The 12,653-nt window shown below is 43.9% G+C and overlaps 1 protein-coding gene across 1 annotated transcript in view; it reads left to right on the top strand.

Annotated features, from left to right (window-relative positions):
- Positions 1-12,653, top strand: part of mboat2a (membrane bound O-acyltransferase domain containing 2a) — a 103,293-nt gene that overhangs the window by 68,310 nt on the left and 22,330 nt on the right. Inside the window, exon 3 of the mRNA XM_029675072.2 lies at positions 186-263. Coding sequence (XP_029530932.2) covers positions 186-263 — 78 coding nt within the window. The remainder of the gene's footprint in view (positions 1-185; positions 264-12,653) is intronic.

Raw genomic sequence — 12,653 nt, 5'->3', positions numbered from 1 at the left:
GGCGTCGTGAGGGAGTTTGTTCCACCATTGGGGGGCCAATGGGAGGGGGGGAGGGAGGGAGGGGGGGAGGGGAGGGAGGGGGAAGAGTGACAGAGTAGATAGGTAGGAGAGAGACCCGAGGGCACAGTGGTGATCCATGTAGTGAATGTGAAGATCTGACTCCTTGTTGGTTTCCCCCCACACAGGTACGCCTTACACTTCCTGGTCCAGAGTGGCCTGACCTACAGTATCATGGTCTTTGCAGGGCTGGAGCACATGCACAAGTGAGTAATGCTTTTATTTCCTCTGCAAGAAACGTCTCATTCTCTTGGCATGTAATACTGTAGCAGCACGCCCGAGGAAAGGCCCAATCAAAAGGCTCCGACGAACACGTGATGCCAACTCCGGGACGTTGTGGCTCTTCAATAGAGCATCGCTCCCAGGGAACAAATCCATAGCATGTTTCTATACTGACGTAGTTCATCTTTTCACAAGGCTGATTTAATTGGATAAGAAATGCCTGTGGGAAAGAAGGTGATTGGCCTTTTTATTTAGAGTGGTTCTCCAGCAACAGAAAGGCATTGACCGTGTGCCTGTTTCAATTCATCTTTACCGAAGTGCTTCATTTGAGCCAGGAACAGGATCCGGCTCCTCTCTGTTTTGTTATGTAACAATTCTAATCAAAACGATCCCAGTTCATTCGTGTCGCCGCCTCTTTAATTCCCCCTAAAAAAACATGTCATGTGAAAACGTCTGATATTCTAGACTAGATTCGGGTTTGGGCCGCGGCCCGGGCTTATGGTTTGCGTAACACCGTAGCCTGCGTTTGAGACCGACGCGTTTGTTGCTGTGGTGAGCGAAACTAGAATCCCAGTTACGGTCTATAATCTCTGTCTGCTCTGATAGACGTGACCCTGCGACCTCTGAGCGCCTCGCTTCATCATTTATTTCCTTATAGAATCATAGACACAGGAAGGGTGCTGAACCTGAAGGTGCTGCAGGTAATAGTAGTAGTACTATTACTGCTCTGTTCAGCCAGAAATCATTTACTACACCAGGAGTAATTTAACCACAGAGGATCAACAGTTTTTTAATTTTTTTAATTGCCTAGCTCTGGATTGTGTGTGTCAAAATCACAAGGCTACAGTTGGGGACATGCGGCAAGTCTGTCAGTAAACAGCATTCAGCCGAAACAGGCCTTTTCGCAATATTTCCAATCCAATCACAGGAAAACAAAGGTTGGAAAGCAAATGGCTCCTGCTAAAAATATAACTGTCATCTGTCTGTAGGCTACCAAAAATATTTCATCAACTTCCAAACAGGCCTATCGAGTTGTTTTCCAAAGTAAAACCAACTGCGCAACGTTTGGTTGAGTCAGTGGAAAAAAGACCAGGTTGTTTTTATTGATCTCATTCTCAATTTGTGTCAAAGTAAGTACTGCTAAACTCTCTAGTAATGTAAAATGACATAGAATTGCATGAAATGCCACATGTGAAAATATGCAATTCTTTATTATAAAGGTGATTTTGACTTCTAATATGTTCCGGTACTTCATACACCCCCCCCCCCCAGGTCATCCCGCTCTCACTTTTTTCTTCTTCTGGCACCTCCCCAATGTACACAATTGTAAGAGCTGCTTATCTACATGAAGGATGAGACTTCCTTGGATCACTGTGCTAAGATGTTTACAGTGTAAGTTCCAGCGATAAAGTGTTCTGATGGTGATGGAAATACCCCTCAGGTGGCGCCCGTCTGTGTCCATGACCCCCCGAACACTCAGAGGAATGCACTTATTGCTCCCCCCGGCTACCTTCTGTGGTTATTTTTAGGGCTGTGAAATGGAATGAAAGCCTTCTCCGAAGTGAAGGCTCTACAAATACCCCAGCTCAAAATCCATCACAACGACCAGCAACGGTACAATGGAGGACGACCCTGACGGTAAATGCACTCCGTAATCACATTCGGAGGTGACATTTCAAAAGCAAAGCCCGAAATTCAGTTGAACAGCAAATGGAGTCGTTTCCGTGGAAGCGTTTGCTTCCTCTTGAGGTTCTAGGATGCAGAGGAATGTGGCTGTCTTCCGAGCTGACACAGGACCACATCTCACGGCAGGGCCTGGTTTAGAGTTCAGCCTCTGGGTCGGCCTTACTCAACCTTCTTTGGCGCGTTCCGCGGTCTAGTCAGAGAATGGGGCGCGGTGACCAGTTCACGTTAGGATTTTGTTGGTCCTGGAGGTTGTGTGTAACCGCCTGTGTTTTTCAGGAAAGCGGGGGGTGCTGAGCTTGCAGATGCCGTTGATCTCTTTTGAAATCCCTCAGATCTGATCTTCAACCTTTTATTTGATTTGACCTAACCTGTCATTACCTTCGGCGGGTCTTTCCAGGGTTCGCGAATAGCTTTCTATGTGTGAACAGTTTTTTCTTTTCTTTTTTGTTGAATTTTTACCCCTTTTTCTCCCCAATTTCATGGTATCCAATTGTTTTAGTAGCTACTATCTTGTCTCATCGCTACAACTCCCATATGGGCTCGGGAGAGACGAAGGTTGAAAGTCATGCGTCCTCCGATACACAACCCAACCAAGCCGCACTGCTTCTTAACACAGTGCGCATCCAACCCGGAAGCCAGCCGCACCAATGCGCCGGAGGAAACACTGTGCACCTGGCCACCTTGGCTAGCGCACACTTGCGCCCAGCCCGCCACAGGAGTCGCTGGTGCGCGATGAGACAAGGACACCCCTACCGACCAAGCCCTCCCTAACCCGGGCGACGCTAGACCAATTGTGCGTCGCCCCACGGACCTCCCGGTCCCGGTTTCGACAGAGCCTGGGCTCGAACCCAGAGACTCTGATGGCACAGCTGGCGCTGCAGTACAGCGCCCTTAACCACTGCGCCACCCGGGAGGCCATGTGTGAACAGTTTAATGTAGTATGACTACTGCTTGATTGCTATGGCTGAGATCCTACTGTCAAATCAGCAGAGACGAGCTCTACTTTTTCACATCAACTTACATTTGTCCTCTACGTTTTCCCTACTTTACGTAGTGATCAAGTGGTCGTTGGGCGTAAATGGCGCGGAGGAGACCACCTATGTGAATGAAATGATATGCAATGATTTTGATATTTTCTTTTTTAAATTAACGGCAAGCCAGAGAACATTTTTAGCTGCTTATGGCTGAATAAACTGGCAGCATGGGTGCATATCTTATCATGTGCCTATCCGTTATCAGGCAGATTTGCAGTGGAACTTTGCAATATATGACTACGAGAGACTATGACATTGATCCGACTGTAGTTGTTGCACACATTTCTCTTCCATCTTTCCCATCAACATGGGGCGGCAGGTAGCCTAGTGGTTAGTTTTGGGCCAGTAACCTCAAGGTTGCTGGATTGAATCCCTGAGCTGACAAGGTTAAAGAATCTGTCATACTGCCCCTGAACAAGGCAGTTAGCCCACTGTTCCCCGGTAGGCCGTCATTGCAAATAAGAATTTGTTCTTAACTGATTTGCCTAGTGAAATAAAAATTAATTTAAAAAAAACATCAAGAGTTTGCTTCAGGTCAGAGAGGAGTGGTAACAAAGTCTGACGAAAAGAGGGTGAACATTGGATGTAGACAAAGACGGGGGGGACTGAAATTGCAGAGGTAGAAATCAAGGGTACAGTTTTTCTAGTAGAGAAAAAAATACACATTATTTACCATATCGGCACATGCCATTTTTTTTATATTTTTTGAGTATCATCCCTTTCTCCTCATCCCTCTGCCTTTGTCCAGACACCTCACCAGGCAGATTGTAATGGAATTTCCCTGAAAGCATTAAACACAGCGGAGGCTGGTGCTAGGAACACTCGCAAGTCCCGCAAGAGCAAATAAATGGAACACACATCCATCTACAGTGTAGGCCGCAGTTTGCTAATGGAGTAGCCTAGCGCCACTGTGACGAATGCAACTATTTTCTACTATATTATTGTATAGTGTCATGGTGTCACTGACTGTTGTTTTGGTGACTTGATGAAAGCAGCCAGAAGGACACGGGACACCTGGGTATTTGAAGCGGTTATTCGCACAAAAAGTGGTACGCTACGTGCGTAGAGTTGTCGTTCACTCGCTTTGTGGTAGCAGCATTGTTTTCTTTGGGGTAGTGTTCAACTTGTCTGTTCTCTCTCCTGTCGAACATGCCCTGAGAAAGGTTGGGGAACGCTCTAGTGAGGTTGTCCTCAGCTCTCTATGCCTCTAGTGCAAACACAGCTCCACCTGCTGGATGAGAAGACTGTCTACCCATAAAACACCTGCGACGTACTGGACTGGTGCAGTTAGCAGTCAATCAGTTATAACATACGGACTTGTGGAAGGGGATACCGTTTGTGTGAATGTAGTTTGTGTTTTTATTTTACATCTATTTAATGAATTCCTAGAACTGTTTTGCAGATAATACTGGCTGAGTCATACATAAGTCGATTTAGCTCATAACACCAGTAGAAACGACTCATCTTTATAAGCACCATGTCTGGAGAGCTACCGATTCAAACCTCCAGAGATGTTGAAATGGAGAACCTGACAATAACGAGTGTTGGAGGAGAGGTGACAAAGTGAGCGAAGGCGATAGACAGTGCAGCGAAAGAAAGAGCTTCCTCACATGCTAGTGTTGCTATTGTTGCTATTGAAGCCCAGACCACCTTTCCTTTTGCCTGTGAAAGAAATTGTATAACCTGGTAGGCAACAGCAAAAATACTTTTTTCTCCCACACATGGCTTTATTATGCACTCTGGGCCTTTGCAGCAAATGTCCCTGCTTTCTGTCCTATTATATTAGGGTAATTGGAGGGTTTATGAGGCGTGATTAATTGTGGGTTGGGGCAGTGGGAGGCCAAGGAGGCGGCGGAGGTCCAGGCGTGGTGCCTCACTGCTCTGGAATGCCAAGTGCTTTGGGCCGGGGCTCGCTGCCAGCTCATTGTCTAGAAATACGAGCAGCAGTTGAAATGGCACTAATGACACCGCGTCACTTCCGAGATATGTCTGCCCCGTGACGGAGTGGACAGTTGGCTGGTTCTGCGGGTCAGACACGTCGCATGGCAACTCTACTATGACTCGGCTTGTTGGTGATTCAGAAACAACTGCAATAGTTATTCAGCAGAGCAACACATACAGTGGTAATGGGAGTGAAATGGTCATTGCAGATGGGTGGACTCGTATGCAGTTGATTTGAGATGCATACAGTTGACTCTTGATAAATGCACATCGGATGGGAAAACTCTCAAAGTGCAGTTCAGTAGTCTCAATACTTACTTTGACCTCTGAAGGTGGGGTTCAGTATTCATACATCCTCGACGACACCTTGATTGATTTTGGGACCTTTTGACACAGTTGATCCTTGTAGTTTTGACATGTTATCCACCCAATCAAAGGATCAATCTTGTACTGAAAGCATAAGCTACATCTAGCTAGCACTGCAGTGCATAAAATGTGTTGAGTAGTTGACTCAAAGAGAGAGAGAGACAATACTTGAATCGTTTTGAACAAATACATTTCTTCCAAAATGGAGAAGCATGAGTCATTTTTTTTTGCAGTTTCACTTACTTAGTTAACAAATGCAGCTCGCTAGTTTAACCTACTGAAACACCCTACTATGTTAGCTAGCTGGCTATGACTTTCCAACACAACACTGAAACTCCTCCAAATCAAGATGAGCTTATGGTATTCCTAATTTTTTGCCACTGGGGCCTGCCGGTGTAAATGCACGCTAACGTTGCTGCATGATTTGTAGTGGGTTTACTAACGCGTTGGTTTTATTCGCTATGCTGACTATGATGCTACTTTAGCTAAAATGGTGACAACAATGTAGGCTGTGTAGCAGGTTGGCTTAAGTTTTTTTTGACCTGGTCACATACAGCATGTTTTGTGCATTGAAGTCCACAAATGGCGGTGAGAGAAGGAATACAACGTGGCTGCTATGAAATTTAACTGTTTACGTGTGATCAGGGGTGTATTACTCCACCTGAAAAGAGTAAAAATAAAGAAACTTGAATGACTAGGTGTCAAACTTTTGACTGGTACTATACGTGTGTGTGTGTGTGTACAGTAACAGTTAATAGTTTGACACACCTACTCATTCAAGAGTTTATTTTTACTATTTTCTACATTGTAGTATAATAGTGAAGACATCAAAACTATGATATAACACGTGGAATCATGTAACCGAAATAAATGTTTAAAAAAATATATTTTATATTCTTCATAGTAGCCACCCTTTGCCTTGACAGCTTTGCACATTCTTGGCATTCTCTCAAACAGTCTTGAAGAAGTTCCCACATATGCTGAGCACTTGTTGGCTGCTTTTCCTTCACTCTGCGGTCCAACTCATCTCACTTGGGTTGAGTTTGGGTGATTTGTGGAGGCCAGGTCATCTGACGCAACTCTCCATCACTCTCTTTCCACCGGTCTAATGTACACTGCTCGTGTTTCTTGGCCGAAGCAAGTGTCTTCCTATTGGTGTCCTTTTTAGTAGTGGTTTCTTTGCAGCAATTCGACCATGATTGCCTGATTCACACAGTCTCCTTTGAGAAGTTGAGATGTGTCTGTTACTTGAACTCTGAAGCTGGTAACTCTAATGAACTTATCATCGTTCAAATTTCTTGAAAATTTACGGATTGACTCACCTTCATGTCTTAAAGTAGTGATGGACTGTTGTTTCTCTTTGCTTATTTAAGCTGTTCTTGCCATAATATGGACTTGGTCTTTTACCAAATAGTGCTATCTTCTGTATACCACCCATATACCTTGTCACAACACAACTGATTGTCTCAAGTGCATTAAGAAGGAAAGAAATTCCACAAATGAACTTTTAACAAGGCACACCTGTGAATTGAAATGCATTCCACGTGACTACCTCATGAAGCTGGTTGAGAGAATGCCAAGAGTGTGCAAAGCTGTCAAGGCAAAGGGTGGCTACTATGAAGAATATAAAATATATTTTGATTTAACACTTTCGGTTACTACATGATTCCATGTGTTATTTCATAGTTTTGATGTATCTTCACTATTATTCTACAATGTAGAAAATAAAGAAAAACCCTAGAATGATTAGGTGTGTCTAAACTTTTGACTGGTACTGTGTGTGTATCACAGATTCCCCCAAGTCACCCCCTCAAAGTAACTTTTTGTTCCGGCAGTTCTCGATTTACAAGTTAAGCACCGGGGAGGCAGTCTACTTTAGACCCAGGCTTTATCGAGGCCTGCAGGCAACTGGTCAAAATACACCAACACGTATGACATCAGGAAGATAGAATCCCCCTACTATAAATACATTGCTCCATATACTGCTACATGTTGCTCATTTCCTGTTAGCATAATATATAACATCCCATTTATTATAAAAGTAGGACTACTGCAAATAGAATTTGACAAAGGTTGGATGGTTTGATAGGACAGTAAAGCATGTTTAATGGTGTGAAGCTTCATCAGTTTGAGGTTTTAGCCATGTCTGTCTCTGGTGGCTAATTTAGGTAGTGATGGTAGGCTGGCTTTGATGACATCTGGGGATTTCTGACCAACTTTGACATTAAGGGAGCCCAGAGGAGTCAACCTTCTGTGTGTGGATTCTAACATATCTGTATCCATATCATCATCATCAATAGTGTCTCCCAGGTCTTCCTCACGGGGGGATTTGGCAGGGAGTCTGAGGGTCTTCCCATTTTTGGGGGGACATCTAAAGCACATTTCCTGCATTTCTACACAATCTAATATGACACATGGCCCTTCTAGAAGTCTCTATTTAGAACAACAAAAAGTAAGCAAAAATGCCCACAGTCAAGCTAGGTAAGAGATGATTAAATATGTTTAAGTGATTGATATGTCTGAACTAGATCAATGATATTTCAATAATCAATATTGTCTTGCACCTTTAACCAATAGCCTAACAAATGAACAACTCCTATAAATAAAGTACAAAGACTTTCCTTTAGTGTCTTTATTAAGACATCCTCTATATCTAATTTCAGCCAGACCACCCAGCCAGCCTGCTTCCACGCCTAACTCCCACCGGTCTAGTCAATAACTCAGCTCTCTCCACAACATCCTTCCCATCTTTGTTTGTGTGTTTTAAGGGAAAGGTTTGGAAAACACACACACACAACCATTCATATAATGTATATCATATGCCTAATAGTACTGTACAGCTCTAAATGCTAGGTTACTCAGTTACTTCTGATACGTTTCCAGTATCAACATTTCCAAGCAAACAAAGAGGGAGAAGGGATAATCTGTAGACATACTGAGGTAAAATAACATCATCTCTGACAGAATTCAGCCAGCCTTCCCAAGACCATAACATAGGCAAATATGTTCCTTTTTGTGCTTTACACCTCCAGCAGAATAATACAATTTCTGCATGGTATTCAGTTTCCCTGGCATATAGTACATTCTATAGATGGTCTTAAACTGCACTAATTTATGTCTGAGATTAAATGAACATTTCTGGGCATTCTAACATATCTATATCCATTAATCGTGTCTCCCAGGACTTCCTCACATTTTTGTTCTACATGTATTTATATTGCCCTTCGTATATCAGCTGATCTCTCAAAGTGCTGTACAGAAACCCAGCCTAAAACCCCAAACAGCAAGCAATACAGGTGTAGAAGCACGGTGGCTAGGAAAAACTCCCTAGAAAGAAACCAGGCTATGTGGGGTGGCCAGTCCTCTTCTGGCTGTGCCGGGTGGAGATTATAACAGAACATTGCCAAGATGTTCATAAATGACCGGCATGGTCAAATAATAAATCACAGGCAGAACAGTTGAAACTGGAGCAGCAGCACAGCCAGGTGGACAGCAAGGAGTCATCATGCCAGGTAGGCATGGTCCTAGGGCTCAGGTCCTCTGAAAGAGAGAATTAGAGAGAGCATACTTATATTCACACAGGACACCGGATAGGACAGGAGAAGTACTCCAGATATAACAAACTGATCCTAGCCCCCCGACGCATAAATACTGGAGGCTGAGACAGGAGGGGTCAGGAGACACTGTGGCCCATCCAATGACACCCCCGGACAGGAAGGATATAACCCTACCCACTTTGCCAAAGCACAGCCCCCACACAACTAGAGGGATATCTTCAACCACCAACTTACCATCCTGAGACAAGGCCGAGTATAGCCCACAAAGATCTCCGCCACGGCACAACCCAAGGGGGGGCGCCAAACCAGACAGGAAGATCACATCAGTGACTCAACCCACTCAAGTGACGCACCCCTCCTAGGGACGGTATGAAAGAGCCCTAGTAAGCCAGTGACTCAGCCCCTGTAATAGGGTTAGAGGCAGAGAATCCCAGTGGAAAGAGGGGAACCGGCCAGGCAGAGACAGCAAGGGCGGTTCGTTGCTCCAGAGCCTTTCCGTTCACCTTCCCACTCCTGGGCCAGACTACACTCAATCATATGACCCACTGAAGAGATGAGTCTTCAGTAAAGACTTAAAGGTTGAGACCGAGTTTGCGTCTCTCACATGGGTAGGCAGACCATTCCATAAAAATGGAGCTCTATAGGAGAAAGCCCTGCCTCCAGCTGTTTGCTTAGAAATTCTAGGGACAATTAGGAGGCCTGCGTCTTGTGACCATAGCGTAAGTGTAGGTATGTACGGCAGGACCAAATCAGAGAGATAGGTAGGAGCAAGCCCATGTAATGCTTTGTAGGTTAGCAGTAAAACCCTGAAATCAGCCCTTGCCTTGACAGGAAGCCAGTGTAGGGAGGCTAGCACTGGAGCAATATGATATTTTTTGGGGTTCTAGTCTGGATTCTAGCAGCCGTATTTAGCACTAACTAAAGTTTATTTAGTGCTTTATCCGGGTAGCTGGAAAGTAGAGCATTGCAGTAGTCTAACCTAGAAATGACAAAAGCATGGATTAATTTTCTGCATCATTTTTGGACAGAAAGTTTCTGATTTTTGCAATGTTACGTGGATGGAAAAAAGCTGTCCTTGAAACAGTCTTGATATGTTCTTCAAAAGAGAGATCAGGGTCCAGAGTAACGCCGAGGTCATTCAGTTTTATTTGAGACGACTGTACAACGACTAAGATTAATTGTCGGATTCAACAGAAAATCTCTTTGTTTCTTGGGAGCTAAAACAAGCATCTCTGTTTTGTCCGAGTTTAAAAGTAGAAAGTTTGCAGCCATCCACTTCCTTATGTCTGAAACACATGCTTCTAGCGAGGGCAATTTTGGGGCTTAACCATGTTTCATTGAAATGTACAGCTGTTTGTCATCCGCATAGCAGTGAAAGTTAACATTATGTTTTCGAATTACCTTCCCAAGAGGTAAAATATATAGTGAAAATAATAGTGGTCCTAAAACGGAACCTTGAGGACAAACCATTCACAGAGACAGACAGATATGATCTAAACCAGGCCAGAACATGTCCGTGTAGACCAATTTGGGTTTCCAATCTCTCCAAAAGAATGTGGTGATCGATGGTATCAAAAGCAGCACTAAGGTCTAGGAGCACGAGGACAGATGCAGAGCCTCTGTCTGATGCCATTAAAAGGTAATTTGCCACCTTCACAAGTGCAGTCTCAGTGCTATGATGGGGTCTAAAACCAGACTGAAGCATTTCGTATACATTGTTTGTCTTCAGGAAGGCAGTGAGTTGCTGCGCAACAGCTTTTTCTAAAAATTTTGAGAGGACTGGAAGATACGATATAGGCCCATAGTTTTTTGGTTTGGCTTTTTCAAGAGAGGCTTTATTACTGCCACTTTTAGTGAGTTTGGTACACATCCAGTGGATAGAGAGACGTTTATTATGTTCAACATAGGAGGGCCAAGCACAGGAAGCAGCTCTTTCAGTAGTTTAGTTGGAATAGGGTCCAGTATGCAGCTTGAAGGTTTGAGGCCATGATTATTTTCATCATTGTGTCAAGAGATATAGTACTACGCTTGATACAGTTTGGAAATCAACTTTTAGAGGTTTGCTTGACTGCCTTAAAATAGTTTCAATCTGTGAAGCTTCTGGCTTGTCCAGTGTTTGCTGCACAGAGAGAATAAAGTGTTGTATCTGCAAAAGTTCACCTCTGGTCTGTCAGACTGGTCTTCCCTGGTTGCCTGACCCTGATGAAACCCTTGTCATCATCTGCTCAGATGAGGCATGACAAATAATTACCTTGGTGTACATTTATACATTGATTCTATTCATGGATAATATAATGGTTCAATAATTGAAATCACCATTATTCCAGAGTAACCTACCCATCAACTCAAGATGGAATGTTGTAGCCATCCACTAATTGTTATAATATTCTGCAAAGTTCACCTGAGTTCCGTGGACTGTTCTTCCCTGGCTGTCTGACCCCACAGGGACACCTGTCACCATCTGATCCTGCTAAGACATGATGAGCATAGTGTTGTGTACTGACTTGTACACCATGACAGTGAAGCATGTAGAGCTGTTTATACCGTGTCAGTGTGAAAAGTAGGGGATTAGTTAGGTAAACGGACAGATCAATAACGTTGCTTTATTATACTGACTAATAAAAATATCAGGTTTCATCGTTTGATTCAGGTCTAGTGTGATTGAGCAAAAATAATCGCAAAAGTTAGTGAGCTAGCTAACGGTACATCAAATTACTTCTCTTCAAATGGGACAAAACAATTCCATACACATACAACAGCTGTTAGATATTGCTATCTGACATATAGTTAGAGGCTAGCTAGCGCTGAACTGGCTCTGGTAGCTAGCTAACTAGCTGCTACTAGTTCATTCACTTCAGTCGAGGGGATGAAACATTCGCTAACGTAACGTACTTGTAGCTCAACACTGGGAATACATACAGCAGTTACATTGCCATCTATATCAGTCAACTAAAGAGTAGACAGTTTCTGCTCTGCTTGCTTATACAACACGGAGAGAAACCGCAATACATACAGCAGCTGCCTCTTTCGCTCCCATGCTGGACCTTACACCAGCCTTTCAGAAGCTTTGCTTTCACACAGCTTGCCAGCACGCTCTGTAGTGTCCGTGCAGAAAACAGCCTATTCGACCACTCTGAGGAGTCTGCATGGTCCTAAAGCACACCTGAGCCGCTGTTTATCACAGTGCAAAGATAACTGGAGGGCGACAAATATGCTATTTTTTTTTATGTCGGAGGGGTCATGTCCCCAGTGAATGTTGCGCCCCTGCCAATAACTTGGCCTTACTTGGAATCCCAATATATTGCTGACCTTTGGGGTAGACGCGTGCATACACTTACACACACATACCAGGCCCCCTAGGAGAATGCTTTTCGTAGGTCCTTTCTGTGATCCAGCCAGCACTCTCCTCTGGGAGACAGGCCAAGGGATCAGCTACTTACTTATTGAAGCTAAACTCTGGCACCTGTTGCTTTTTCTCAGCAAATGTTGGTAACTGCTTCAACTCATTGTTTCATGTGGTTGAGCTGAAATTTTGCATTGGGATAAATAGAAAAAGCCTCTAATAGATTAAGATTCCTCTTAAAAAATGCATGCATGCATAGTGAAGCACTACATTTGACTTGGCCTAGGTAGTCGATATACAGGTCTAATGATTTTAGATCCGCTCTGATTCACTGCCCTGAAAACGAATGTCAAGGACATTTTCTTCAGTCAAGAAACCTGGGTTTTACAAGTCTGAATGATATGCTGGAACTGGATAGCAATCACACTTATATCAACCACCTGCTGT

This window comes from Oncorhynchus nerka, linkage group LG12 (assembly GCF_034236695.1).
Source record: "Oncorhynchus nerka isolate Pitt River linkage group LG12, Oner_Uvic_2.0, whole genome shotgun sequence".
NCBI classification, from domain to species: Eukaryota; Metazoa; Chordata; class Actinopteri; order Salmoniformes; family Salmonidae; genus Oncorhynchus; species Oncorhynchus nerka.
Note: the sequence above shows the minus strand (reverse complement) of the source record. Positions and strands in the feature narration are given on the sequence as shown.